The 26,174-nt window shown below is 67.6% G+C and overlaps 7 protein-coding genes across 7 annotated transcripts; 4 read left to right on the top strand and 3 right to left on the bottom strand.

Annotated features, from left to right (window-relative positions):
* The first annotated feature begins 112 nt into the window (after positions 1–112).
* Positions 113–4,070, top strand: CHLNCDRAFT_29265 (hypothetical protein). Its single transcript, XM_005852110.1, has 9 exons — positions 113–461; positions 680–815; positions 1,062–1,199; positions 1,462–1,539; positions 1,782–1,922; positions 2,088–2,251; positions 2,532–2,628; positions 2,870–3,219; positions 3,434–4,070. Exons 1-9 carry the CDS (start codon positions 328–330, stop codon positions 3,636–3,638), a joined length of 1,443 nt encoding a protein of 480 aa, XP_005852172.1. The 5' UTR covers positions 113–327; the 3' UTR covers positions 3,639–4,070.
* A 204-nt stretch (positions 4,071–4,274) lies between these two features.
* Positions 4,275–6,674, bottom strand: CHLNCDRAFT_48412 (hypothetical protein; the record flags this gene model as incomplete). Its single annotated transcript, XM_005851784.1, has 7 exons — positions 4,275–4,366; positions 4,555–4,648; positions 4,833–4,964; positions 5,145–5,239; positions 5,417–5,601; positions 5,833–6,372; positions 6,553–6,674. 7 exons carry the CDS (start codon positions 6,672–6,674, stop codon positions 4,275–4,277), a joined length of 1,260 nt encoding a protein of 419 aa, XP_005851846.1.
* Positions 6,675–9,699: 3,025 nt separating this feature from the next.
* On the top strand, positions 9,700–15,855 carry CHLNCDRAFT_33566 (hypothetical protein). The gene is made up of 20 exons (XM_005852109.1): positions 9,700–10,037; positions 10,141–10,299; positions 10,531–10,660; positions 10,783–10,878; positions 11,077–11,253; positions 11,481–11,542; positions 11,716–11,782; positions 11,934–12,091; positions 12,273–12,435; positions 12,589–12,654; positions 12,864–12,941; positions 13,125–13,278; positions 13,438–13,508; positions 13,680–13,792; positions 13,960–14,076; positions 14,217–14,248; positions 14,387–14,489; positions 14,717–14,839; positions 14,985–15,074; positions 15,285–15,855. The coding sequence occupies exons 1-20, from the start codon at positions 9,792–9,794 to the stop codon at positions 15,462–15,464; spliced, it is 2,385 nt and encodes a 794-aa protein (XP_005852171.1). The 5' UTR covers positions 9,700–9,791; the 3' UTR covers positions 15,465–15,855.
* Positions 15,856–15,888: 33 nt separating this feature from the next.
* CHLNCDRAFT_48411 (hypothetical protein) lies at positions 15,889–16,798 on the bottom strand (the record flags this gene model as incomplete). Its single annotated transcript, XM_005851783.1, has 5 exons — positions 15,889–16,026; positions 16,123–16,218; positions 16,342–16,383; positions 16,514–16,596; positions 16,780–16,798. The coding sequence occupies 5 exons, from the start codon at positions 16,796–16,798 to the stop codon at positions 15,889–15,891; spliced, it is 378 nt and encodes a 125-aa protein (XP_005851845.1).
* A 190-nt stretch (positions 16,799–16,988) lies between these two features.
* CHLNCDRAFT_48410 (hypothetical protein) lies at positions 16,989–17,735 on the top strand (the record flags this gene model as incomplete). Its single annotated transcript, XM_005852108.1, has 3 exons — positions 16,989–17,033; positions 17,140–17,378; positions 17,612–17,735. 3 exons carry the CDS (start codon positions 16,989–16,991, stop codon positions 17,733–17,735), a joined length of 408 nt encoding a protein of 135 aa, XP_005852170.1.
* Positions 17,736–18,778: 1,043 nt separating this feature from the next.
* CHLNCDRAFT_133351 (hypothetical protein) lies at positions 18,779–22,046 on the top strand (the record flags this gene model as incomplete). The annotated part of the gene is made up of 14 exons (XM_005852107.1): positions 18,779–18,909; positions 19,046–19,140; positions 19,272–19,359; positions 19,562–19,656; positions 19,773–19,902; positions 20,075–20,197; positions 20,356–20,470; positions 20,633–20,694; positions 20,845–20,984; positions 21,131–21,203; positions 21,318–21,357; positions 21,478–21,628; positions 21,709–21,799; positions 21,911–22,046. 14 exons carry the CDS (start codon positions 18,779–18,781, stop codon positions 22,044–22,046), a joined length of 1,470 nt encoding a protein of 489 aa, XP_005852169.1.
* Positions 22,047–22,408: 362 nt separating this feature from the next.
* On the bottom strand, positions 22,409–25,421 carry CHLNCDRAFT_133350 (hypothetical protein; the record flags this gene model as incomplete). Its single annotated transcript, XM_005851782.1, has 10 exons — positions 22,409–22,540; positions 22,658–22,760; positions 22,949–23,080; positions 23,534–23,559; positions 23,656–23,778; positions 23,877–24,025; positions 24,109–24,349; positions 24,463–24,615; positions 24,748–24,894; positions 25,053–25,421. 10 exons carry the CDS (start codon positions 25,419–25,421, stop codon positions 22,409–22,411), a joined length of 1,575 nt encoding a protein of 524 aa, XP_005851844.1.
* Between the last annotated feature and the right edge of the window lie 753 nt (positions 25,422–26,174).

Raw genomic sequence — 26,174 nt, 5'->3', positions numbered from 1 at the left:
AGGAAACGGCAGATGAAACGGGCAATGATGCGAGTTTTTCTTCCAGGCCCCGGCCGCTCATCCCGCTTCACTAGGGTGCTGTCCAGGCCAAACCGTGTTCCAATCGCAGCCATGGCATCCAGCACGGTGGCAGCATCTGCAGCTGCGGGGGTCGGCCCCCGCAGCGCCCCAGCTCCCAGCAACAGGCTACAGCGCCCCAGCGCGGCAGCGGCGCTGGCCGGGGGCAGGCGGCGGGCCAGGCAGCAGCAGCAGACCAGGCTCAGAGTGCGGGCCACCGCAGCCGAGGTGGAGGAGGCTCCCCTGTCGGAGGATGAGAAGATTGCCAAAATGCTGGCCAAGCCTTACAAGTATGGCTTCAAGACCATCATTGAGACGGAGCAGTTCCCCAAGGGCCTCAGCGAGGACGTGGTGCGCGCCATCTCGGCCAAGAAGGAGGAGCCCGAGTGGATGCTGGACTTTCGGTGCGCAGCGCCGCCCGCCCCGCCCCGCCGCCTCCTCACCAGCACGTAGCTGCCTGCGCTGGCGCCTGCAGACTGCCAGCATGCCGCTGCCAGACTCGATCAGGCCAGGCAGCCAGCCCCCAGCCTGCCGCATGCCGTCCATTGCACACGCCGCCCGTCACGGCTGCCCGCCGCCGCCGCCAACTCGCCCGGCGCCTCCCTTTTTCCCCCTGCCCCAGGCTCAAGGCGTACCGCAAGTGGCTGACCATGGAGGAGCCCAACTGGAGCGACAACCGCTACCCGCGCATCGACTACCAGGACCTCTCCTACTACTCCGCCCCCAAGGTGGTGGACAAGAAGACGAGCCTGGATGAGGTGCGGGGGCGGTGCTCTCGTGTGTGCTTGGGTGTGTGGTGGGAGGTGCAGCCGGTGCGGTGCAGGCCATTGCTCGCTGCGGTGGTGGCGGCGCCGCCGCCGAGCAGCGGCCGGCAGGCGAGGCTGCTGCCGCTGCCAGCTGCTGCCTGGCCCCTGCAGCCTCAGCCGCACGCCCACCCACTCTTGCCTGTTCCCGTGCCACCTGTACCACCTGTGCCGCCACCTGTACCTCCTGTGCCGCCGCAGGTGGACCCCGAGCTGCTGGCCACCTTTGACAAGCTGGGCATCCCGCTGAACGAGCAGAAGCGGCTGGCCAATGTGGCTGTGGACGCCGTGTTCGACTCCGTCTCCATCGCCACCACGTTCAAGGAGGAGCTGGGCAAGGTGGGGTGTGTTGGGGTGTGTATGTGTGATGTGTGTGTGATGTGTGTGTGTGTGTGTGCATGTGTGTGAGATATGAGTTGGGGCAAGGCAGGGAGGGTGCACCGGTGAAGGGGCCGAGATGGAAGGAAGGCGGGGGCGTGGGTCTGGTTGGTGGGGAGGCCGGCTGCGCCACACGCTGCGCGTCGGCGTGAGCAGCCAGGCCAGCAGGCAATGAGCAAGCGGCCTGCCGTGTCCTCCCCCAACCCACCACCCCACCATGCAGGCGGGCGTCATCTTCTGCAGCATCAGCGAGGCGGTCAAGGAGTATCCCGACCTCGTGCGCAAGTACCTGGGCAGCGTGGTGGGTGTACCGCCTGCTGCTGCGCCCGCCGGGTGGACCCCGCTGCTCTGCCGGCGCTTGGGCGGGCGCGCAGCTGGCGTCCGGCGGCGCCGCGGGCTGGGGCATGCCGCGAGGCGGGGGCCGCTGCCTGCGTGCGTGCTGCTGCCGTGCCGCCCGGCTCCCTCGCTCCTCCCCTCCACCTGAGCCCACCCTCCCGCTCTTCTCACCTGCCCCACACCACGCCCGACCCTCCCTTCCGGCAGGTCCCCGTGGCCGACAACTACTTTGCCGCCCTCAACGCCGCCGTCTTCTCCGACGGCTCCTTTGTGTACATCCCCAAGGGCGTGCGCTCACCCATGGAGCTCTCCACCTACTTCCGCATCAACGCCTCCGAGACGGGGCAGGTGGGCGGCGCAGAGGGGCCAGGGGAGCTGCTCGCGAGCACCGGCGCCGGCGCCCGCGCTGGGCTGTGCAGCCGCGCTGCTGTGCGCGCTCCGCCCGCCTGCGTTCTCCTCCCAACCCTGCACCCCCCACCCCACCCCACCCCACCTTTCCCCGCCTCCCCACAGTTTGAGCGCACGCTGATTGTGGCGGAGGAGGGGGCGTATGTGTCGTACCTGGAGGGCTGCACCGCGCCCGCCTACGACGAGAACCAGCTGCACGCGGCGGTGGTGGAGCTGAGCGCGGCCAAGGACGCGGAGATCAAGTATTCGACCGTGCAGAACTGGTGGGGGTGGGGGTGGGGGGGCTGGGGGGCATGCTACACTACTTAGGCGAGGTGTAGGATGGCTTGCTGGCTGGTTACGTGGGCGAGGTGCAGGGTGTGCACTGGGCTGGCTGGCTGGGGCGCGGGACGAGACGGACGCAAGGGCCGCAGCGGCGTCCCCTGCGGGCCCAGGCACAGGGACGCAGGGGTGGCGCGGCGCTGAGCTGGCACCTGCCATGCCAACCCTGCTGCCGTTGCTGAGCCGCCCCCGGCGCCTCTATTCCCCCCCCCGCGCGTGCCTGCGCAGGTATGCGGGCGACGCGGAGGGGCGCGGCGGCATCTACAACTTTGTCACCAAGCGTGGCATCTGCCTGGGCGAACGCTCCAAGATCTCCTGGACGCAGGTGCGGGGCCTGAGCAGCTGTGCTGCGCTGCGCTGCGCTGCGCTGTTCTGCGCTGTGCTGCGCGGCGCTGTGGTCGGTCGGGGCTTGAGAGCTTGAGAGCTGGAGGGCCTCCGCCTCTTGTGGCCAGCCTGGCGCGTGGGGACCCCTGCATACACCAGAATCGACTTTCCACACACACACATGCACACGTGCACCGGTCAACCGCCCGCCGGGCCCCGCCCCCGCGCCCCCTGCTGCCCAGGTGGAGACGGGCAGCGCCATCACGTGGAAGTACCCCAGCGTGGTGCTCAAGGGCGACCACAGCGTGGGCGAGTTCTACTCGGTGGCGCTCACCAACAACCGCCAGCAGGCGGACACGGGCACCAAGATGATCCACGTGGGCAAGGGCACGCGGTCGCGCATCGTGTCCAAGGGCATCTCCGCCGGCCACTCGGTCAACGCGTACCGAGGGCTGGTGCAGGTGCAGCCCACGGCGGCGGGCGCACGCAACTACTCCCAGTGCGACTCCATGCTCATCGGCGACCAGGCGGGGGCCAACACCTATCCCTACATCCAGGCAGGCGGGGGCGCGGCCGCGGGGAGCGGGCAGGGGTTAGACGGGCCTGCAGGCTGTGTTTGTGTGGGGGTGCGGCGCTGGGGTGCGCGGCAGCTCGGCTGGCCGGCCCGGCGCGGTGCGCCAGGTTCCCCCCTGCCTGCCTGCCTGCCTGCCTGCCTGCCTGCCTGTGCCGCACCTGCGGCTGCCGGCCCCCTGCTGACGTCGCGCGCCTGCCCCTGCGCTCCCCCCCAATCAGGTGCGGGAGCCCAGCGCGCGCGTGGAGCACGAGGCCTCCACCTCCAAGATCGGCGAGGACCAGCTCTTCTACTTCCTGCAGCGCGGCATCGACGCCGAGGACGCGGTGGGCATGATCATTTCGGGCTTCTGCCGCGACGTGTTCAACGAGCTGCCGCTGGAGTTTGCGGCAGAGGTGAACGCGCTCATGTCGCTCAAGCTGGAGGGCAGCGTGGGGTGAGGCGCTGCAGCAGGGCTGGCGGCTCGCCAGGCCTCGCGGCGCCCTGACGCGCCGCCGCCAGGCGGCGCCCTTCCTGCCCCAATAAGCAGCAGCAGCTTGCGCGCCAACTCCCGTGCGTGTTATACCCCATACCTAGCGCCCCCCTCCCCGAGTAAATGAACCCATTCCAGAGCGCATTTCATTTTCGGCTTCCCTGTTCCTTGCTGACCCGCGCGTCCGTCTGCGCCGCGCGCCCCGCACCGTGCTCGCCTCCCCGCCTGCTTCCCCAGAGGCGCACATCCGCCTGACATCACCCGCTGCACCGCAGGGGCCTGCCGCTGCGGCCATTCCCAACGCCTGCCCCCTCCACCACCCCTCGTACCTTTTTTCCCGCCAGTGCCGCCCCCTCTATTCCCTCCCAGGGGTCAGGGATGGATGTAAGAATGCAAGCAGAAATGGTTAGAGGCTCGCACATCGCCCTCAGATGCGTGCAAGCAAGGGGAAGGAGGACGGGGCATGCTGGAAAGCAACAGAGCAGGAAGAAGGCAATGCCACAGTGCTGTGCGGCACTCGCCCGGCCACGTGGCAGGGCGGGCAGCAGCCCCAGCGCCTGGCGCCATCAGCGCCAGCGCCTGGGAGGGCGGTTCAGTGCAGTACTCAGCCGTACATGCGGTACGGGTTGCTGATGTGGCGGCTGAAGGCCGCCAGGAACGCCGCCGCCACCTCGCCGTCATACACACGGTTGTCGGCTGCACGGGGGCAACGAGGCAGCCAGAGATGGGATTACAAAGCAGGCAGGCAGCCGCAGCAGGAGGGGCCGGCACCAGGCTGGTCGCACAGGCGCCAGCTGCACACAACTTCCCAGGGCTGGCATACGTGTGCCCCTATGACAGGGCGCCCAGCAGCAGCCTGTGCCCCCAGCCAGCCCCCAGCCCACCCGACAGCGTGACGGTCATCTGCGTCTTGCTGGCGGGCAGGCCGTCCTTCATCACCGCCACCTTGCGCGCGCCGCCCACAGCCATGATGCAGGCCTGCAGAAACCAGAGGCAGGCAGAGGGCCGCCCAATCAAGACGCTGTTTGGACGCTAGCCGCGCCACTTGCCAGACGCCCCTGGCTGCCACATGCGGCCCCGAGTGCGCGCCCAACAGCAGCGCACACCACCCACACGCCCTGCCTACCCCCTCCCCGGCTGCCCCGCTTCCCCACCCGCCCACCTGCGGCGGGTTGACAATGGCGCAGAACTTGTCGATGCCAAACATGCCCAGGTTGGAGATGGAGAAGGAGCCGCCCTGGAACTCCTCAGGCCGCAGCTTGTTGGCGCGCGCCCGCCCCGCCAGCTCGCGCACCTGCACCAGGGCATGGGGCCAGGCAGGCGGGCGCGGAGTGAGCGAGCGTAAAACCGGCGGCCACACATACGCCGCATGCCGAGCTGCGCTGCGCTGCGCTGCGCTGCACCGCGGAGCAGCGGCCCCGCGGGGCAGCGGCCCGGGCCCCAGCTGCGCCGGCCAGCTGCGGGCAGGCCGCACCTCAGCCACGATCTGGGGCAGCGGCTTGGTGTCGGCTGCGCGGATGATGGGCGTGATGAGGCCGGTGTCGGTGGCAACCGCAATGGCAATGTCCACTGCAGGGGGAGAGATGGGCGCGGGCGGCACGGCAGGCGGCCTCGAGGCGCGCGCGGCGCTTCAGGGGCGGGCCGCGGCCCCCAGCAGCAGGCAGCTCGGCAGGCAGGCCAGGCAGCCCTGCCCTACAAGCACCACGCGGGCTGCAAGCGCGCCGCCGCCGACGCCTCCCCGCCCACCTGACCCCGCCGGCACCGCCGCCTCCTGCGCCGCATCCCACAGCGAGTTGGCGGCGGGCACCTCTGCCAGCGCCAGCGCCACCGCCCGCACCACGCAGTCGTTGACCGACACCTTGGCTCCCTGGGCCTTGAGGGAGTCGCGCAGCGCCGCCACACCGTCCAGGTCCACGTCAGCGCTCAGGTAGCTGCAGGAGGGAGGGAGGCAAGGAGGGGGGTGGCGGGCTGGGTCTGGGCTGGGGAGACAAGCAGGGCAGGTGAAAAGGGGGTGCCGTAGGGGCTGCACAAGTGCAGGCATGCGCCCGCGGAGCGACAGCGGTGCCAGCTCGGGCGGGGCAGGCCGGAGTCTGCCCCCCCGGGCCACGGCAAGGCTGGGCCGGAGTCTGGCCCCCAGGCCCACGGCGCCAGCGGCTGCTCACAGGTGCGGGATGGTCTGCTTGCTCTCCAGCAGCCGCTGCGCGATGACCTTGCGGATCTGGCTGTTGGGGACATCGGTGTAGGCGGCGCCTGCGGGCGGCACGTTTTGGGCCGCCGCCGCCTGCCGCGCCGCAGGCGCTGCTGCTGCTGCGGGGGCCGGCCGCGGCGCGGCCGCGGGCGGCGCGGCCTTGACGCCTGCTGCCATGGCTGCCAGCACATCGCCCTTTGTGATGATGCCGTGCGGCCCCGTGGGCGTGACGAGGTCAGCAGGGATGCCGCTCTCGGCCAGCAGCGTGCGCGCCGCGGGGCCCATGCGGTCGCTATGGTGGGCGCCGCCGGGGGCGGCCGTCCCCGCGGCAGCCGCGGGCGCCTGCTGCTCCGCCGCCGCCGCCGCTGGCGCGCCGCCGGGCGCATAGTCCTTGAAGGCCACCACCTGCTCCGCCTCCTCCACAAGCAGCGCCACGGGGGCGCCCACCGCTATGTCCTTGGCGCCCTCGGGCACCAGCAGCTTGGCCACAAAGCCCTCGTCCTGGTTCTCCCAGCTGCAGGGCGCGGGTGCGAGGCGGGGGGCAGGGCAGGCCGCAGGATCCAGGTCGCTCAGCATCATTCCAATTGGACAGGAGGGGATCACGCTGGGAGGAGCGGCGGCTCAAGGAGCAGGCAGGATGAGTGCCCAGCATGCCAGGCGCCTGCCTGGCACGCATCGCTGCCGCGCCGCTCACCTGAGCGTGGCCTTGTCTGTTTCTACGTCTGCCAGCACGTCTCCCGGTGCCACCTCCTGCCCCACCTTGACATGCCACGCCACCAGGTTGCCTTGCGACATGGTCGGCGACAGCGCGGGCATGCTCAGCTCCTACACAGCCAGCGGCGCAGCGCAACGCGTGGCTGTGAGCGCTCACGCAGCAGCGGCAGAAGGGCTGGGCCCACAACAACAGAGAAGGGACGGGCGTGGCAGGCGGCAGACGGGCGGCGGCGGCGCCCTGGTCAACCCTTGCGCCGCACCGCGTGGGGCGGCAGCGAGCTGAAGCGGCGCACGCTGCTGGCAGCAAGGCCCTGCCAACAGAGGCCTGGAGACTGCAGGAGCGCCTCGGTGGGCCTGCGTGGCATGGCAACATTCCCACGAGTCAGGCCCCTGATGCGATCTGCACAATACCGCAGCCCTGCCACGAGTCCAGCACGCCAGGACAGGGCCGCCGCAGGGCACCGACCTCAGTAGGGCACTGCCAGCCGCAACTTGCGACGGCCGGCCGCTGCCCAGCTCCGAGAATTCGCTCGCAGCGATCAGGCCGCGCCGAGCCAGGCGCAAAAGGCCCCCGCTGCGGGTCATATTGCCACCTCCCCTCAGTCCCAGCTACACAGGCCACCTCCCCTCGAGTTGTGAGATGTCTGGGTCGCGATCAGCGTGTGGGTTTGGGCAGAGGGCTTCTTGCAATGCTGTTTGCATGGACCGGGCTTTCCTAAGGCGTCGGGCCGGTTTCCGGCCACTAGCGGGGCTCTCTGCATTGCTCATGAGTACATCTGTGTCGCCTGAGCTCAGTTCTCGAACAGAAGTGGGGCTGCAGCAATGCCACAATCCCTGCTGCCCTCAATTTGCTGCATAATCTGGCCCAGAACACTCAACACTCAGGTAGGCCTCCCGGTAAGGATGTGCCCCATGATGGGCATGATGGCCCCCCAACTGGAGGGTCATTGGGGACATCATCTGCCTGCAAACTCAGCTCTCAGAGGAGGAAATGGGGAGGAAAGCCCTTTGCTGGCGTACTGGTGGCCTCTACCCAACCAAAATTCAGCAATCTGGCTGATCAGGGCCCTCTCAGCACCCCAGCACAGGCTGGCAGCAATTTCCCCACTGTGCTGAGAGGCCTGGGCCACACCACCCCAGCACTAAACCCAACACGACAAGGCCAGCAGGCAGTATGGCCCATACCAGGTGAGGCCACTGCTACAGGGCAGCAGCCCAGCCTTGCATGTGGTGCAGCGGTGTGAGCGGCGAAGTGGCGGCGGGCGGGCGGCGGCGCGCCCCGCCAGCCCAGCCACCCCCTCACCCCACCAACCCTTGCCCAGCACCACACGCCAGGTGCAGGGTTTGTACGTGGCTGCTGGCCCCCTCCCTCATTCCTTTTGATAGTACAATGAAAACGAAAGCCGATCAGCGCTCGAACACCGCGAAAACAGCCATCTGTCGTTCTGCGCCGGCGCACTTTCTAGAGGCTACGGAGCAGCGAACAAAGCCACGCTGGCACTCGGCCCGAAGTGCCCAATAGGCCTCTACGGGGGCTCATTCAGTTCTCCTTTGCTTGAAGTGCAGGGAAACGGCGGGGGAAGGGGGGTTCAGAATAATAACTCCATTCCACAGCCTAGTGCCTTCTCTCTGATTATTTACCAGGCCTCCCCGTTGCCCTCTGCTGGAATGTGGTGTTCCCCCACGACCCAGGCAACTGTCAGCTAGCCCTGGACCGCATGGAGCAGCAGGGGGAGCAGCCCGACGGCGAGGTGCTGCTCTCCATGAGCCTGGCAGACCTGCAAGAGCTGTTTGCCAACCGCAGCATCGCCCGCAAGATCCACCTGCGCCTGGATGACGTGCGCGAGTCAGCTGAGGCCCACCGGCATCGTGGCAAGCAGCAGCAGCCTGCATTGGCACAGTGTACAGGCGGGGCAGCCGCACCATCGACATCCGGGCTCAGTCGACCGCAGGAGCCGCAGCAGCTCAGCCAAGCAGCACCACCAGCTGCAGGTGCACCGCCACCGGCTGATGGCGGTACAACAATTGAGCAGACGTCCCCTGCAGCGCCGCAGCCAACAACACCAGCAGCACCACCTGCTTCTGAGCGCGCCTCGGCACTGCGCACCAAGCAGGGCAGCAACGCTGCACACCAGCCAGGTCAGGGGACCCCAGCACGCCATTTGGCTCAGGCAGCAGACGCTGTAGGAGCGCAGGAGCCATTGTCAGCAGCTGGGGAGCAGCCATTGCAGCCGCCACCAGCCACTGACGTGGGAGTGCTGCCGCAGGCGCAAGCCATCCAGCCAACAGAAGCAGCAGCGGAGGGGCCGAACCCCACGGGGGCGGCGCATGCAGCAGAATCTACTGCCGCTGGTTCAGGACCTTCAGCAGCAGATTCAGAGAGCAGCAGTGATGAAGAAGGCACCGAGGGGACGGAGGGTGAGCATGTCTGTATGTGTTCACGTGTAACTCTCTGCAGCAGCAAGCATCCCGTGGTGGCACATCCGGTGTGCTCAACCAACATTTTCATGCTGATTTTCTACCTCTGCAGCCGGGTATGCATCCAACAGCCCGATGCCGTCGTCAGGCGATGAGTGGCACCCCAGATGCGGTCCATGTAGGCCCAGAAGGTGGCTGAACTTCGAGCGCGAGAACATGTATTGGATGTGAGCCTCCGGTATGTGGTGAGCTTATTTCCAAGCATTTTTCTTGTTATGCTTTTACCCTTGCCGCGGTGTAATCACATGCGCCTGCATGTACAGCTAGCTAGTGGGACGCCACTCTGCACCACATGCCGCCATTTTGGGGACCCGGCGCCGGCACGTTGTACAACTGACAGAATCCTGAACTCTCGACAGACCAATGCACTGCAATGCAACTTGCCTGGTGGCTGCAGGGGTGCGCTGTTGCACTGCGCCCGGTCGCTTGCCGCCGGCGCCACCGCCCCGCCGTGCGGTGCGCTGCCGGCAGCCGTCTCCAGGGCGCCATGAAAGCAATGCAGCCACCGGGATTGCAACGAGCACCACGCAGCGCGCAATGCGCCACTGCAGGAGAAAGGCGAGGCCATGTCTCTCACCCGTGAGCTGGCAGCCGGCCGGGCGATGAGCAGGCGAAAGGGTGATCAGGGCAAGGCCATGATCTTTGATCGCGGTCGGGAGGTACAGAGCCAGCAGCGAGCAGCAGCGGCCTTCACCAGACTGCGCCTGCACTTCGGAGGGTCGAGCCACCGTTCAGCCCCTAATGCGAGCAACAGGGGCCTCCTCCGCCCGCCCGATGATGGCCTCTCGCAGCTGCAACACCAGCCGGGCCGGTTCGCAGCCTGCCGCCCACCTTCCCGCCAGAGCGCCTACTGCAGCGGCGGCAGGCGCCCAGGCAGCCCTGCCGGGCAGCGCTATGCGGCCTGCTGGCAAGCCGCAGCGCTCCGTGGCCGCCGCGGCAGCCTCCGCAGAGCCCAGGACGCAAGCAGCAACGCCAGAGCAGGGCCTGGTGCGTGCCGTCGCCCGCTCCGCTCTTGGCCGCTATCCAGCGTTTGCCACCTTTCTCTCCTTCCTCCCACATTGCCACATGTTCCCTTCACGTGCCGCGGCAGGCCATCATCGACATCGACCCCAACCTGGCTGCCCACGAGGAGCACCTGCGGTACCGCTGGAACCAGTACACCTCCACCCTGGCTTCCATCGAGCAGAACGAGGGCAGCCTGGCCAACTTTGCAAAGGGCTGCGACCGCTACGGCATTGTGCACGAGAAGGTGGGGCAGGAGCTGGCTGGGGGGCGGCGGCGGCTGGGACAGGCAGGCGGCGGCAGCAGGCTGGCAGTCCGGAGAGCATCCCGCCTCGTGCAGGCCAGCAGGCGCCCAGACTTGGTTGGGGGAGGGGCCTGGCATTGGCTGGGCCAGCACACATCCAGCTGGCCAGGCTGCACCCCCCCTCCAGCCCCCCCACAAGCTTCATGCTCGTGCCCATGCCCACCTGTACCACAGGGCAAGTTGGTGTACCGCGAGTGGGCTCCCGGCGCCGCCGAGGCGCAGATCATCGGCGACTTCAACGGCTGGCAGCCCACCCCCATGGAGCGCGACGATTTCGGCACCTGGAGCGTCAAGCTGGATGAGGGTGCGGCGCCGCCTCGGTCCGCCGCACGTGCTGGGTGGAGCATGGGGCCAATGTCTCGACACGCGCGACGCAGGGCTGAGTCGCTGCCTGTCAGCCCTGCCACTCCTGCGCCGTGCCTGCAGGCGCCATCCCCCACGGCAGCCGCGTGAAGATCCGCATGCGGCACCCAGGCGGCTGGTGGGTGGACCGCATCCCAGCCTGGATCAAGTGGGCCACAGGTGGGGGAACACGCGGGGCCAGCAGCCGGCACCACGCCGCAGTCTGGGTGATCTGCCGCACTCGCCTGCCTGCCCTGCCCTCTCATCACCACCACCAGCAACACACACACACACACACACACACACATTTACTCGCATCACCACCACACCACCACAAACACCCTCCCGTTGCCCCACCCCGCCCCTCCCTCCCCACAGTGCCCCAGGGCGTGATGGGAGCCAAGTACGACGGCATCCACTGGGACCCCCCGCCTTACGAGCGCCACGTGTGGCGCAACCTGCGCCCGCGCCGCCCCGCGTCGCTGCGCATCTACGAGGCACACGTGGGCATGAGCTCCGAGGAGGACACGGTCGCCACTTACACCTACTTCAAGGGTGGGGTGGGGGGGGGTCTGATGATATGTGATGGTGTGCACGTGTGTGGCGTGTGTGTGGATGGTGGTGGTGTGTTGCGCGTGTGCGTGGATGGTGGTGGTGGCTTGTGTGTGTGTGTGTGTGCGGCGGTGCTTTGCGTGGGTACTGTGGGCCTGGGATGATGTGTGTGACGGGGTTGGCTGCTGGTGGCCATGCCGACCCGCTGGCTGGCCGCTCTCTGCCTGCAGACAACGTGCTGCCGCGCATCAAGGCGCTGGGCTACAACGCAATCCAGCTCATGGCGGTGCAGGTGAGGGGCTGGAGGGGGGGCGGCTGGTGGCTGTGGAAGAGTGGCGGGGAATGCAGCAGAGGCCAGCAGCTCGCCTGTGGGGGCCGGACAGATGTGTCGACATCGGCACATGCTGCTGCACCGTGCCTGCCTGCCTGTTGCCCATCTTGCTATTTTGATCGTACCCACCGCAGGAGCACGCCTATTACGGATCCTTTGGCTACCACGTCACCAACCCTTTTGCCGTCAGCAGCAGATCAGGTGGGCTGTCGGGCTGCAGGACACAGACGGGCGTGCCTGGTGCTGCGGGCAGCTGCCTCCCCTGCCCCACAGGCCCACCTGCTGTGTTCCCCCTCCTTCTGCAAACCCCTCTCCCCCCCCGCCTCCCCCCTCTCCTCCTCCCTCCCCCCAGGCACCCCCGAGGAGCTCAAGGCGCTGATTGACGAGGCGCACGGCATGGGCATCAGCGTGCTGCTGGACGTGGTGCACTCCCACATCTCATCCAACGCAGACGACGGCCTGGCGGGGTTCGACCTGGGGCAGCCCGAGGAGGCCAACTACTTCAAGCAGGTGCGGGAGGGGCGGTACAGGAGGGCGGTACAGGAGGGCGGTACAGGGGCCAGGCCAGTACATGTGTGCAGCATCATTTTCTTGGGCTGGCAGTGCAGGCACTGCGCGCAGGCGGGCAACCTCTCCCGAGCCCTCGCGCTCGGCCCACCCCTGCGCCCTTCCCACCGCTCACGCGCCGCAGGGCGAGGCTGGGTACCACAGCCAGTGGGACAGCAAGCTGCTCAACTACCGCAACTACGAGACGCTGCGGTACCTGCTGTCCAACCTGCGGTACTGGCTGGAGGAGATGCAGTTTGACGGCTTCCGCTTCGACGGCGTCACATCCATGCTGTACCACCACCACGGTGCGGATGGTACCAAGCTCGCCTGCTTGGCAGTACACGGATGTGCCGTCAATCCGCTGCTCACTGTGTGCCCGGGGCCTGCCTGGTTCCGGCAGCAGCAACGCTGTGTGCTCGCATGACAAGCGCCGCCCCCAACTATCTCCCTCCACGCAGGCATCAACTACGGCTTCAGCGGCGGCTACCACGAATACTTCTCCCCTGCCACCAACGTGGATGCGGGTGGGTGTGCGGGTGGGGCAGCGGGGCGCGCAGGCAGCGGCTCCGGATTGCCTTGCCTGTGCCGCGCATGCGCCAGGCTATCGCTGCGCCACGTCATGGCAGTCTGGTCAGCTTGAGTCTGGCGGCAGCTGGCATTTGGCCCGTGAGGTGCAGTGTATGCTGCATTCTGCTGCTGTTTCCGACCCTCTTAATCCTTGCATCTGCTGCAGTGGTCTACCTGATGCTGGCCAACCAGCTGATCCGCGAGATCAACCCCGAGGCCATCACCATTGCAGAGGATGTGTCGGGTGGGCGTGGGCAGCAGCAGCAGCCTCCCATTCTGCGGTGACACAACACATGGCACGCCGCAGGACCCCGTCCAAAGCGCCGTGCCTCTGCACCGCAGCTGCCCCTTCTCCTGCTCTTGCTGGAGTCCCGTCCTCTGCACTCGCCACATCCCTGCCCGCCTCTCCTGCGCCCTCGTGCTGCAGGCATGCCGGCGCTGTGCCGCCCTGTGTCTGAGGGCGGGGTGGGCTTTGACTACCGCCTGGGCATGGGCCTGCCCGACTACTGGATCGAGCTGCTGAAGCACGTCAAGGATGAGGACTGGAAGATGAGCGCCCTGGTGGGGCGCCTGTGCGACAGGTGTGGGCAGCCTTGCCGGTTGGCCCGGGGCTGCGCTCCTGGAGAGGCATGTGTGACCACCGCTCGCGTAAGCGACGGTCAAAGGCAGGGCAGAGCGGGCCTATGTTTGAGCCCGTGTGCCGCCTGATGAATGCTGGCCCCGACGCATCTGTACCGCAGGCGGTACACCGAGAAGACGATTGGCTACTGCGAGAGCCACGACCAGGCGCTGGTGGGAGACCAGACCGTGGGTGAGCGCCCAGGGCCGTTTTTGCGGCACATGACAGCAGCAGCAGCAGCAGCAGCAGGGTTCTGCCATTGTGCCCTACCTGCCCTGCACCCCTTGCCAGACTGCTCCCTCTCCACCTCTCCCTGCTTGCCCCAGCCCTCCTCCCCTGCCCTCCCGCGCACCCCACCTGCAGCCTTCCGGCTGATGGGCGCCGAGATGTACACGGGCATGTCGGCGCTGCAGGAGCCCACAGAGGTCATCCAGCGGGGCATGGCCCTGCACAAGATGATCCGCGCCGTCACCATGGTGCGCGGGGTGGGGGCGGCGGGGGTGGGGGGCACGCCCCCCAGACTGCTGCCTGCTGAGAGGCATGAAGGTGTTAGGTTTAGTTTAGCAAAGGCCTCCCTTTCCTCCCTCTCCCTCGCTCCCCACCGTCTCCCTCACACCCCACACTCTCCCTCACACACGCTCAGGCCCTGGGCGGTGAGGGCTACCTCAACTTCATGGGCAACGAGTTTGGGCACCCCGAGTGGCTCGACTTCCCGCGCGAGGGCAACGACTGGAGCTACCACTACTGCCGCCGCCAGTGGGTGCGTGGGGGCGCCGCCGCAGGCGGTGGCCGGGAGGCAGCAGGCAGCGCGGCGCCGGGGCAGGCGGCCTGCAGCGCACACTTCATTCAACCTGAAACTGACACCACCTGTGATGTGCGCGCCTCCCTGTGCCCATTCAGACGCTAGTGGACACAGACCATCTGCGGTTCAAGTAAGCAGGGCGGGGGGAGTCCAGGGGCCTGTGTGGAGGCCAGTTCCCTGCAAGCAGCAGGGGCACGTTGGGACTCCCTCCCCGCACCGTAGCTGACGCCTGCACCCCGCCTGGCCTGCCCTCGTGGTCCCCATGCAGGTTCCTGAACGCCTGGGATGCCGCCTGCCTGGCCCTGGACGATCGCCACCCCTACATCTCCTCCACCTGGCAGTGGGCCACCATGATTGATGACGAGAAGCAGGTGAGGGGCGGGGGCGGTGAGGGGGAGGGGTCGGCGGGTGGGTGTGGGGGGAGGCGCAGGCGGGCTGCGGCTGAGCAGCCGCGCAGGTTGGCAACTTGCGCGCACCGGCCGCGGCCGGCAGACCGCAGCCAGACCGCCGGGGCCCGCGTTTCCCGTGCCCCCACCCCGCCCACCTGGCACCACACAATCCCACCCCAGCCGCACACCTGTCCCCGGTGCGCCTGCAGGTCATCGTGGCTGAGCGGGGCCCGCTGGTCTGGGTGTTCAACTTCTCTCCCCACAGCGACTACGAGGGGCTGCAGGCGAGACGGCTGGCTGGGGCTGGGGCCGGGGATCCAGGGGCGGCCAGCGTGCGGGCTTGCAGGGCTGCGGGCCGGCTGGCAGCTGCCAGCGGCACCGCCCCTGCTCTGCCTGGGCATGTGCCTGCTCGACGCCTGCTCCATCACCTTTGCTCCACCCCCTCCGCTGCCGCTGCTGCAGATCCCTGTGCCTGAGCCGGGCAAGTACCGCGTCATCCTGGACTCTGATGCCTGGGACTTTGGCGGGGCGGGGCGGGTGGGCCACGATGTGGACCACTTCTCGGCGGTGGGTGGCATGTGTGGTAGCGGTGCGTGTGTGTGTGTGTGCATGTGTGGTGGCAGGCAGGCAGGCAGGCAGGCAGGGCAGGCAGGCAGGGAGGCCACCCGCCGCTCCTGCGACGTGGGTGGGAGGCGAGCAGAGGAGACGCCGCCGTGCCGCTTGCTTGCCCGCCTGCGCTCCATGCGGCCCCGCTGCCCGCCCTCCGCCTGCCTGCAGCCCGCCGGCACCGAGGAGGAGCCCGACAAGACGTACTACAGCCGGGGGCAGTTCATTTATGTGCTCTCGCCCTCCCGCACTGTGGTGGCCTACAAGAAGGTGGAGGAGGGGCCTGGGGCGCCGCCCGCGGGGCCGCCGCCCGCGGTGCAGGCCATCTCCGCGGCCGGCAGGAGGAGCTGAGCGGCTGGCTGCCGCCGCCTGTGCCAGCCCTGGTGGCGCCGTGCACCGAGGCCGGCTGCCTGTACCCTCGCGCAGCCCACGCTGTTCTGTTGTTACATCGCACTGAGAGCCTTGTGCTGAATTTCATCGGACCCGTCAGCGAGACCCCTAACGCATTCATCCCATTGACCGCCTCTGTTTCATTCCTTTTGTTCCCCAGTGAGAGAAAATCCCTGCCTGCCTGCCTGCCTTTGCGCCACTTCCAAGCCCCTCCCCCTGCGCTCGTGCAGCAGTTACACCCATGTGTCTGTGCATGTGCCGTGAGATACCATTTTCATTCATCCCCCTCGTGCTACACCGCACCCGCGTCTGTTTTGGGTGCGGTGCAAGCCTGTTGTCACATCAAGCTCCTGGCGGGTGCGGGATGCATAGTTGTGTCCCTGCTTCAAGCGCTTGTGAACTTGGTGACAGCCTTGGTGCCCTCGGACACGGCGTGCTTGGCGAGCTCCCCGGGCAGCACCAGGCGCACGGCGGTCTGGATCTCGCGCGAGGTCAGGGTGGGCTTCTTGTTCACCCGCGACAGCTGCAGCAGGGGGCAGGCGGGGCGGGCAGGAAGTGGGTGAAGAATGGGCGGTTGCACACCCCAGCCATGCGCCGCCAGTCCCCCGCCCGGGCCCACCTGCGCGGCTTGGGTGGCGATGCGCTCAAATGCGTCGAACATGAAGGAGTTCAGAATGGCCATGGCCTTGGAGGAGATGCCGGTGTCGGGGTGCACCTGCGAGGAGTGGGGGCAGGGGCGACAGCATGAGCGGCAGCGGTTTCTGGACCAGGAAGTCGAGGAGGCGCCTGCGAGCTTACACCCCAGGCAGGTCTGGAGCCGTGGCGCACAGCGCCCCACCTGCTTCAGGACCTTGAACAGGTAGATCTTGTACGACTCGGCCTGCAATACAGCAGGGGGGTGCTTGATGTGCAGCAGCGCTGTGTTGAGGAAGCGAGGCGCCAGCGAGGCAGCCGTCGGCGGGCCGTCGGCGGCGCAGCGGCCGTCACCGCTGTTTATGCCGTGCCCCTACCTTGCTCCTCTTGCGAGACTTGCGCTTCTTCTCCTCGCCGCCCTCCGCCGTCTTGGCCGCCTTCTTGGCGGGAACCTTCTTGCCTGCGGACGCAGGCCGGCGGCGGCGGGCGCGGCGGCGGCGGCGCTGGGCGCCAGCGGCCGTCCTCTCTTGCTGCTGCCGGCCTGCCCCCGCTGTGAGACCCGGCGCAGCTCTGCCCGTGCAGCTGGGGCGAGCCGAGCCGTACAGCTGGGACGTGAGGCACACTCGAGGGCCTTCCCACACACCTGCCTTCTTAGTAGCCATGCTTCCTTCTCTCTCGGTCTTGGAGCTGCAACAGGGACAGGGAACAAGGCTGTTTTGGGGGGCATATAGCCGACCTTTCTTTTCACAAGTGCTTCTCCTTCAGGGCCCTCGGTTGGCCTGCCTGTGCTCATTGAGATCTCTTGCTGCCCTGAGCACAGCCCCCAGCCCTCGGAGGCACTGGCAGCGAAGGATGAGTGGAAGGGGCAAGGCCAAGGGCGCTGGCGCGCCCAAGAAGGTGGGGAGAGGCGTGCAGGAGCAGAGGGCTGCAGCAGAGGCAGGTGCCCGCCCGCCTCCCGCCGCCCGCCACACCCGCCTCTCCTGCTCCCGGCGGCCCGCCGCAGGTCACCAAGAGCATCAAGGCCGGGCTGCAGTTCCCTGTGGGCCGCATGCAGCGCTACCTGCGTAAGGGGCGGTATGCAGAGCGCATCGGATCGGGCGCCCCCGTGTACCTGGCCGCCGTGCTGGAGTACCTGGCGGCCGAGGTGCTGGAGCTGGCCGGCAACGCGGCCCGCGACAACAAGAAGACCCGCATCACCCCCCGCCACATCCAGCTGGCTGTGCGCAACGACGAGGAGCTGAGGTGGGTGGGTGGGGAGCAGGCAGGGCGGGGCGCAGCGGACAGCTGCTGCCTGGCGGAAGAGGTTGCTGGCTGGGCCTGGACAGCTGCTGCAGCAGCGGCATGCATGCGCCGGCTGCACCCTACCCCACCTCGACCAGTCAGCATGACCGTGCGCCCCTGCCGTGCCTGGGACACCCCTGCAGACACCCCTGCCCTGCCCTGCCCTGCCCTGCCCACCACTCCCTCTTGCGCAGCAAGCTGCTGGCGGGTGTGACCATTTCCGAGGGCGGCGTGCTGCCCAACATCCACTCCATGCTGCTGCCCAAAAAGGGCAAGAAGAAGGGCGGCGAGGCAGGCAGCATGTCGCAAGAGTATTGAGGGGCTGGGGCAGGCACAGCCTCATCCTTCCGCGTAACATGCGGAGGCCAAAGTGCCACTCAATGAGCTGCCAGGGCGTGCTTGCAAGGGCTGCCAGGGCATGGTTGCTTCCCTGTCACATTATGCTGATCTAGAGGATGCACTAGTTGCTATGCTATCAGGTTCATGTGGATGCACAGCGCTGGAGCTGGCATGTAAGTCGAAAAATGCAGGGCAAGGCAGGGACTCGCAGAAATTATGGAAAGACTTGTGAAGCTGGCTCCCCAGCCAGAGAGGCCGCTCGCATTCCGCCGATTGGTCAAGGCTCCTGAGGCTCCACCGGCGGGATCAGATCATCTGCCGCGCTGCCCTGCTCAGCGCTCAGCAGGTCGTGCTGAGGCGGCGGCGGCTTGCCCGCGTGGTGCGGGGGCTCGGGCGGGGTGCCGGCTGCCGAAGGTGCCGGCTGGGCAGCCTGCGCACTGCCGCCTGCGTCAGCTTCCTGCTCCTGCTCCTCTGCTAGCTCTTCTGTGGTGCGGGGCCGAGCAGCATGGTGCTTCTGCGGGCCGTGCTGCTTGCCGGTCGGGCCCGGCCACTGCTCCGGCCAGGGTGTGTCCTGGCGTTGCAGCTCGCCGCTCCCTGTGCCGCCCCCGCCATCTGCAGCTGGGGCGCCATTGGTTGTTGCGACGGCCCTGCTGAAGGGCAGCCGGCAGCCGAACAGGGCGGCAGGAGGCCTACAGGCGGCGGCGCCCCTCACCGCCATCGTGCGCCTTGGTGCCAGCAGCGAAGCCAACCTTGCCGCCAGCGGCATCTGTGGCAGGGAGCAGGAATGAGCATGGTGGTGGGTTGTGGATTGGTGGGCTGTGGCTGGTCTGGTGTCAGCTCGCCTGGACTGCTTGGGCCGCCCTCAGACATTCCCTTGAGCCTGATGTCGTTTGAGCCCAGACTGGAAGGTGTTGGTGCAGTGGGGCAGGGCATCCTCAGGAAGAAACTGTACACGTCAGCCCCCTTGAACTGAGCCCTCTGCCCTTGGCCTGTCCTTGTTTAACTCCCCCTTCTCACCAGCCATGGCCACCGCCACTGTGGAGCGCGTGACTATGAGGGACGACAAGCAGGTGCGGTTTGGCGGCGACAGGAGCCCTCGGGCAGAGGGGAGCTCCTATGAGCCGCTGATACATCACGAGCCGCCGCCGCTGGGGTGAGTGAAAGCGCCGACGGTGCTGCCTGCTGCCTCCAACGCCCAACTGCCCCGCACCCGCCGCTCAGCCGCCTTGGACGCCGCTGCCTGCCGCCCGCGCGCCCACCCTTGGACTGCGCCCCCACGCTGCCTGCAGCGCCGGCGTGAGCGGGCCGCCCACGCCGGAGCAGCACCAGCGGCGCACGCTGCTGGCGGCGGGGGTGCACCTGGCCAAGATCATGATGGGAGTCGGTGAGCGCGCCCCTCCAGGGTGCTCCCGACAGCTCTTACAGAAGCCCGGGCTCCCTCCTGCCCTGCCCTGTCGCCTGTGCCTGCCCAACTCCCCCTCCCTTTCCCCACCCGGCGCCCCCGCCCGGCTGCAGGCATCCTGGCCCTGCCCCGGGTCTTCTCGCTGCTGGGCATCGGCACCTCGCTCCTCTGGCTGGCCTTCATGGCCGCCCTGACCTACGCGTCCATGCACTCACTCACCCAGGCCTCCGCCCGCACGGGGCTGCTCAACTACAGACGTGCCGCTGCCGCCGCTAGAAGGCTGCCGATTTTGGGCTGGCCGCCTCGCCGCCGCATCGCGCTCGCCGGCCAGCAATCACCGTGGGGTCTGCCTGCCTGCGCTCTGCACCCACCCACTTTCTTCCCCACCGCCCCGCGCACGCAGCGACGTGGTGCGCGAGCAGCTGGGGGTGACGGCTCAGGCGCTGCTTGACTTGGCAGTCATTGTCAACTGTTTCGGTCTCATGATGATCATGCTGGGTGGGTGTGAGAAGCGCGCGCCCATTTTTTCTTTTCTTTTTCTCCCCTTTCTTTTCTCCCCGTTTTTATTTCTTTTTTTTTTCATCACAACCATAACTCCCCACAAACACATGCAGTCATCACCGGCGACATCCTGGTGGGAGACGGCGGCAGCGGGGAGGGCCTGCTGTCCCCGGAGTGCGGCGACCGCCGCACCGTACTGGCGGTGATCACCCTGCTGCTGCTGGCGCCCCTGGTCTCCGCCACGTGAGCCCCCTGTGCAAGCCTGTCTCGCGCCCCGGCAGGCGCCCAGCAGCGGCGCCATCCAGCCGTGGCAGCGCCCCCTGCCCCCACACCTGCTGCAGCACCTCTCCTCCGCCTGCTCCTCCTGTACACCTCCCTTCCCTGTGCCCTGTGCCCAACCAATGATCGCCCGCAGGCGCACCCGCACCACCGTGGGCGCCTCCGCCCTGGGCGTGGCTGCCATCCTCATCTGGGCCGCCATCACCGGCCTGCTCTTCCTGGTGGCCGCCTACAACGACCAGCTGCACACCATGCGCTGGTAGGGGGAGGATGCTGGCTGAGGCGCGGCAGGCAGCTCTGCACCAGCCTGGTGCCGGCAGCAGTGCCGCTGTGACTGTCGCCAGCAGCGCTGATCGGTGGCGCCGCATGCAGGCGTGCCGAGCCTCTGCCCTGCTCCTGCCCCGCCTGCCCCCGCAGGTGGCCCCACAGCGCCACCTTCACCAGCAAGGGGTTTGAGAGCGCGGTGCAGATGGTGGCGGTGCTGCCCATCCTGGTGGTGGCCTACCTGTGCCAGATGAGCCTGGGCCACACGGTGAGGGCGGGAAGCGGGGGCAGCACTCGCGGCACTGCTGTGGAGACTCAGAGAGAGAGTAGATGGCCGGCACCGGCATCCGGCATCCGGCGCTGACATCAAGTGCCGCTAGCCTAGCGTCTGCACCGTCCGGCACTTAGTCCCCTGCCCACCCTCCTGCAGATGCACGACCTGAGCTACATCAGGCAGTCCCAGGTGGACAATGTCTCTGCAGTTGCGCTGACGTGAGCCCCAGGGCAGGGCAGGGCAGCACGCATGGCCGTCCCCACCTCGTCGGCTGCGCTCCTCTTCCCCAGGCACCACCCCCAACTCGGCTCCCGCGCTGGCTATTGGCCTCGGATCCGTTGCCTCAACGTGCCCCGTTCTGCCTGCAGCCTCTCTACCGTGGCCTTCCTCGTCATCTCCGTCTGCTCCTACGGCCTGTTTGGCGCCAAGAGCCTGCACCCCGACATCCTGCGCAACTTCACCGTCAAGGCGCTGTCGCCGCTGGTGTGGACCCCGCTGGCGCAGGCCTGTGAGCGGGGCTGCCGCGCGATGTGCGCCCTTGAGCATGCCTGCGCCGCTGTGCGCGCCTACAACACAGCGCCTGTGCGGCACGCGTCTGATGATGCGAGGTCATCTTTGACGCCCGCTGTTCTCTCGCCCGCGCCTGCCACGTAGCCTTCATGCTGGTGCGCCTGGGCTTCCTCATCTCCCTGCTGGCCACCTTCCCCCTGCAGATGGCGCCCTTCAGGTGGGCAGCCATGGTCATACCTGTTGCTGGGCCTGATGCTGTTGAAACACACTGCTGCCTTTGACACACTCCCATGGGCTAAGAGCTGCCTGCTGCGGCTGCGGCTGCCTGCAGGGACTCGCTGTGGAAGCTGCTCTTCCGCCAGCAGCTGCAGGTGGGCTGCCTGCGCCGGGTGCTGCCGAGCACACCGGTAGCGGCCGGCCCGCTCGCGTGCCTGCCGCATGGGGCCCGCTGCTCCCTCCATCACCGCATCCTTCCTGCCCCGCACGTGCAGGGCCCCGGCCTGTGGCTGGTCACCTACCTGACCCTGGCGGGCGTCTACTTCTCCGCCGCCTACATCACCAGCATCTGGGAGCCGCTGATCATCCTGGGCTCCACGGCAGGCAGGCAGCAGCCGTGCTGGGAGGGACGGCCCAGAGGGTGCTGTAAACCCACATGTGTTCCTGGGCCTGATGTGCCTCACGTGTGCGTGCCTGTGCCCTGCTGGCGCTGTGTCCGCCTGCAGGCGTGCTCATCGCTCTCATCTTCCCCGGCCTGCTGGCTGTCAGCATGGGGGAGGAGCTGACCGAGACCGCCGCCAGCCGCCGCGGCCGCGGGTGCGCAACCCCTCCCTGCGCAGCCCCACTGCCCAGCTGCCCAACTAGCACTCGCCACAACCTGCCTTTCATCCCTACTGCGCCTGCTGCCGCTGTCCTGCACTGGTGCAGCACCTATGGCGCCGTGCAAGTGCTGGTGGGCGTCATCATCGGCATCGCCGGCATCGTGAGGGTCATCTTCTACCGCGACCCCATCTCCGACCGAAGCCGCGGCAGCTGCGCTTGCAGCAGTGGGGGCCAGCAATAAGCAGCAGTGCCGGCAGCCACCTTCGGACAGCTGAGCGGTCCATGAGCGTCCAGCGGTCCTGCGAGGCCCCCCTGCCTGCTGCGCTTTGCATCGTTGCGTTGCACAATGATCGCACGCCTTGCATTGTACCATACTCGCATCCTGTGCTGTACTGCCTTTCTGGTGCACGGCATGTGTCACGTTGAAGCAAATGACCTTGGGCAGCACATGTAAGCCTCGTCTGTGCAGCAATCTGAGCATGCTGCTGCCATCACTGGCAGTTGGAAAGAAAATGGAGGCAGCTGTTCCAACTGTTGTTGAAGGTATCGAGCAGGGTTGAAGGTATGCAGCAGGGGTACAGCGCCGTCGGCCGTCGGCACTGTTCATGCCGCCGTCGCATTGTAGATCCACCCAGGGACGGTGACGGCCGTGGCGTTGAGGATGGGAGGCACATACAGCTCGTCGCAGGCGTGATCTTGCCACGTCAGCATGTCTCCCTCAAAGGGTGGTCTGTCCTGCACAGCACCACCGGTGGTTGGTGGTTGACTGCGCTGGACGCACCGCTGCACCTGTTCCTCACAGGCCACTCACTGCAGGCGCGACTGTGAAGCAGTGACGCATGACCAGCGCACCTGCAGCAGCACCAGATCGTCCCGCAGCCACATGCCATGCGGCACCTGCACGTAGCTGTCGAACGGCGGCAGCTCCGGCACCTCGTCCAGGTGGTTCACGAAGCTGCAGCACGCAAAGAAAGACGGGCAGCAGGCCCAGCAGCAGCTCAAATGAGGGCCGCTCGCTGCGCTGCCCATCCGGCTCCCACCACTGCGCTGCCCATCCGGCTCCCATCACCCTGGTTGCAGCCGTGGGCGCAGCTGGCCAGCCCGCCGCATGGCAGGTGAGACAGGACCGCAGGTGAGCCTCACCGGTACGCCCTGCCCACCACGGCCCTGAACTCCAGCTCCCAGTTGTCATTGCCCACGCGCGGCGCCCCCGTGTTTGCCACCAGCACCGAAGCGTTGGGGAAGACGGTGCTGGCCCACACCCCCGTCAGCTCGCTGCACAGCAGGGGCCAGCTCTGCCTCAGGATGGCAGCCGGTTATCAGCAGAGAGTCTTCCGGCACGGGCTGCGCCGTGCCTGAGGGCGCCTCCCAGGCTGTGGCCTGTGACAATGAGCCAGTCGGGGGCCCGCCCGCCGCTTAGGTTGAGTAGCACGGCCGTGATGTTGTCAGCAACTGCGGGGTGGAGGTAAACTGCCGTGAGAAGCCCACAGCTGCATGCCCAGTGCTCCTGCACGGCTGCAGGGCGCTCTGAGGCTGGGGAGGCGAGGAGGCACCTGAGCCAGGCTCGGTCGTCAAGCTTGTAAACTGGTTCAGGAAACCCCAGTGGACCTCAACCCCCGGAAGCACAGCGCTCAGGTTGCCGGGTTGGAAGTCGTCTGCGCAGCAGGAGCGTTCAGGGGCTGTGAGCTGCTAGCGCAGGTGAAGAGCAAGGCAGCAGGACAAGCATACGTGCCTGAGAGGTAAGCGATGGCATTCTGCAGGCACAGAGAGCACAAGGCCCCAGTCAGCATGGCCCCAGTCAGCATGAACCAATCAGGGGCAAGGAGTGAACTGGGATGATGGACACTCACCTGAAACCAGTCAAACTTTGACTCAGTGTACTGCCAAATGATGATACCAGTGAGAGCGCTGGCATTCCATGCCACCACGGCATCGGCGCCGCTGCGGGCACTCAGGCGTGTAGCCGGCAGGCCCTGCGGCAGGCCACAGCGTCAGGGCCGTCTGATGGCAGGCATGGGCTTCAAGCCGAGCCGGTTGGCTGGCAGCAGCTGTGCCAAGGGCCCTCCCCCACCGGCAACAGGGATGCAAGGTCTGCATCGTTGCCAAATGCGAAGCAGGCGGCATCGATGGGGTCTCTCGTCTTGCAGAGTATGACGGGACACTGGCTGGCCTGTGGCTCATACTCGGGGTCTGCTGGAGCCAGGCTGCCCAAGTCATCGCCTGAATATCACATCGGCAGGACAGGCTCAGCAGGCCCGTGGCTGTTGCTCCTTGTGCAAACAGCCCCTGCCATGCTGGCTCACTTATGTTAGGAGTGTAGTCTGGTGGCAGCGACTGCGGCAGGTAGGGAACAGCCACCGCCTGGCTCAGGGTGTCCTGGGTGATCAGGGAGCTCAGCGCGGTCGCCAGCTGGCTGCTGTTTCCGCCATCTCCAGCGCTGCCCGCCAGGCCAGCCAGGGCGGGGTTGCTGGAATCAAAAGGCCAGACGTAGTGCAGAGTGGCGAGCTGGGCCAAGGACCAGGCGAATTGGGTGTTGAAGCCAGCCTGCACATCAGGCAGCAGGAATGGGGGGCGCCATTTGAGGGAGGGCATGCTCTGTTGGCGCCATGCTGTGCTTCCAGCAGGCGCCAGGCAGCGCCGACCCTTGCAGCTCTCACCCAGGAGGCGTTGAAGGCTACGACGTCGGCGTTGGCGGCGGGGAACTGCAGGGCCGCCCACGGCCCGCACAGCAGCGCCAGCTGGGCGGCGGCGCGCTCCCCCGTGCACACGACGTGCAGCAGCGGGTCTGGGCCCACGGTCTCCTCCACGGCCTGCACTCGGAGGTGCCACACCGGTCTGCAGCATGCTCCCCTCCTGCCACAAAGGGTGCCGGCTTTAAGCGGTTCCGCTCCCTGGCACAGCACAGCACAGCACAGCACAGACTGTCTTCGATGTGAACGCACGTCTGCCAGGCTGCCCCTGGTGCCGGGCCCCTCCACGGCTGGCATGAAGGCAGCCACCACTGCCGCAGGCGCCTCCGCCGTGTACACAAACTGCTCCAGGTAGGGAACCTGGGCGCTGCCGGCTGCCGGGCCGAGGGCGCCATCGGCCTGCGGCAGGGCATGCGGAGCGGAGGGGCAGCTAGCCAGGACACCCCACCCCAACGGGAAGCCGCAACAGTACGCCTGCGTCCGCTGCCCGGCTGCCAGTGTGAGCCTGCCTTCTGTGAAGCCAGCAGCCGCCCCCCCCCCCCCCCCCCGGGGCGCACATGGAGCGCCAGCACGACGCTGTGCGGCGCAGTGCGGTGCACGGTGACGCTGGCGCCGCTGCCAAGGGGGAGCTGCAGCGGGCCGCCCGCCTGAGGTCCCGCCAAGGAGCTGCCTGGCGGCGCAGCAGCATACTGGAAAGCCGAGGCTGTCTTGATGACGATAGGCCCATAGGAGCTGCTGCCACTGTCCCCGCCACCACCGTGGTCGCCGGCACCCCCAAAGGCGCTCTTCACAGTGTCCACCAGCGAGCCCACAACAGAGCCGAGGTCCGCGCAGCGGCTGGGGATGGCCTGGCTGACCAGGAGCAGGGCGCAGAGCAGCGCTGCGGCCGTGCAGGGCTGCCCTGGCCGGCTGGCTGGGGGCGGCATCGCGACCAACAGTGAACCAAAGAGAGCCAGCCTTGTCCAAGGTGAACGGTCTGAGCGCCAGGTTGGTGCCAGCGAGCGCGGACACATGCTATCCCGCTCTTCACATAATTGCGATGTTCACAGTCTCTCCACTCATCTACATGAATTATTACTCTGAGAAGCAATTTGAGCTTGATGAACCCACACTCTGTCGCGCTACCGATGGCTCTCCTCCAGCTCCAGCTCCAGCGAGGAGCGCTTGGCTAGCCGCTCCCCCACCTCGGCAGTGCCTGGCGGCGCTGCCACCATCAGCGCTGCCGGCGAGCTGGCGGTGCTGCCATCGCCTGCGGGCGTCTCTGCCGGCCACGACTCCTCTGCCGCAGGCAAGGGCTCGAAGCCCCCTGGCGCCGCTGCGCCGCCGCCGCGCCGCCCCGCCGCTATGTCGAATGGGTTGGCCGCCGCGCCTCCCCGCTGCTGCTGCTGCTGCCCTTGCTGCTCCACCTGCTGGCGGTGCACCTCCTCCAGCGCCTGCTGGGCACCCTTGTTGCTCAGGCTGGCCAGCGGCCGCCGCTCGGCGCCCGGCACGCGGTGGTAGGCCACCGGCAGGGCGGCGGAGCCTGCCACGTCGCTGCCGGCGCCCAGCTTCGTCTCCACATCTCCCGCCAGCGTGAAGAGCAGGATGCCCGCGGCCACGATCAGCAGGGAGGCGAGGAAGAAGAGCAGGCTGTTGCCCGGGAAGCCGCCTGCGGGGCGGCGGGAGGGCACAACCGGCAC

The sequence above is a fragment of the Chlorella variabilis genome (assembly GCF_000147415.1).
Source record: "Chlorella variabilis unplaced genomic scaffold CHLNCscaffold_1, whole genome shotgun sequence".
Lineage (NCBI taxonomy): Eukaryota > Viridiplantae > Chlorophyta > Trebouxiophyceae > Chlorellales > Chlorellaceae > Chlorella > Chlorella variabilis.
This window is presented reverse-complemented; position numbering and strand designations above follow the sequence as displayed.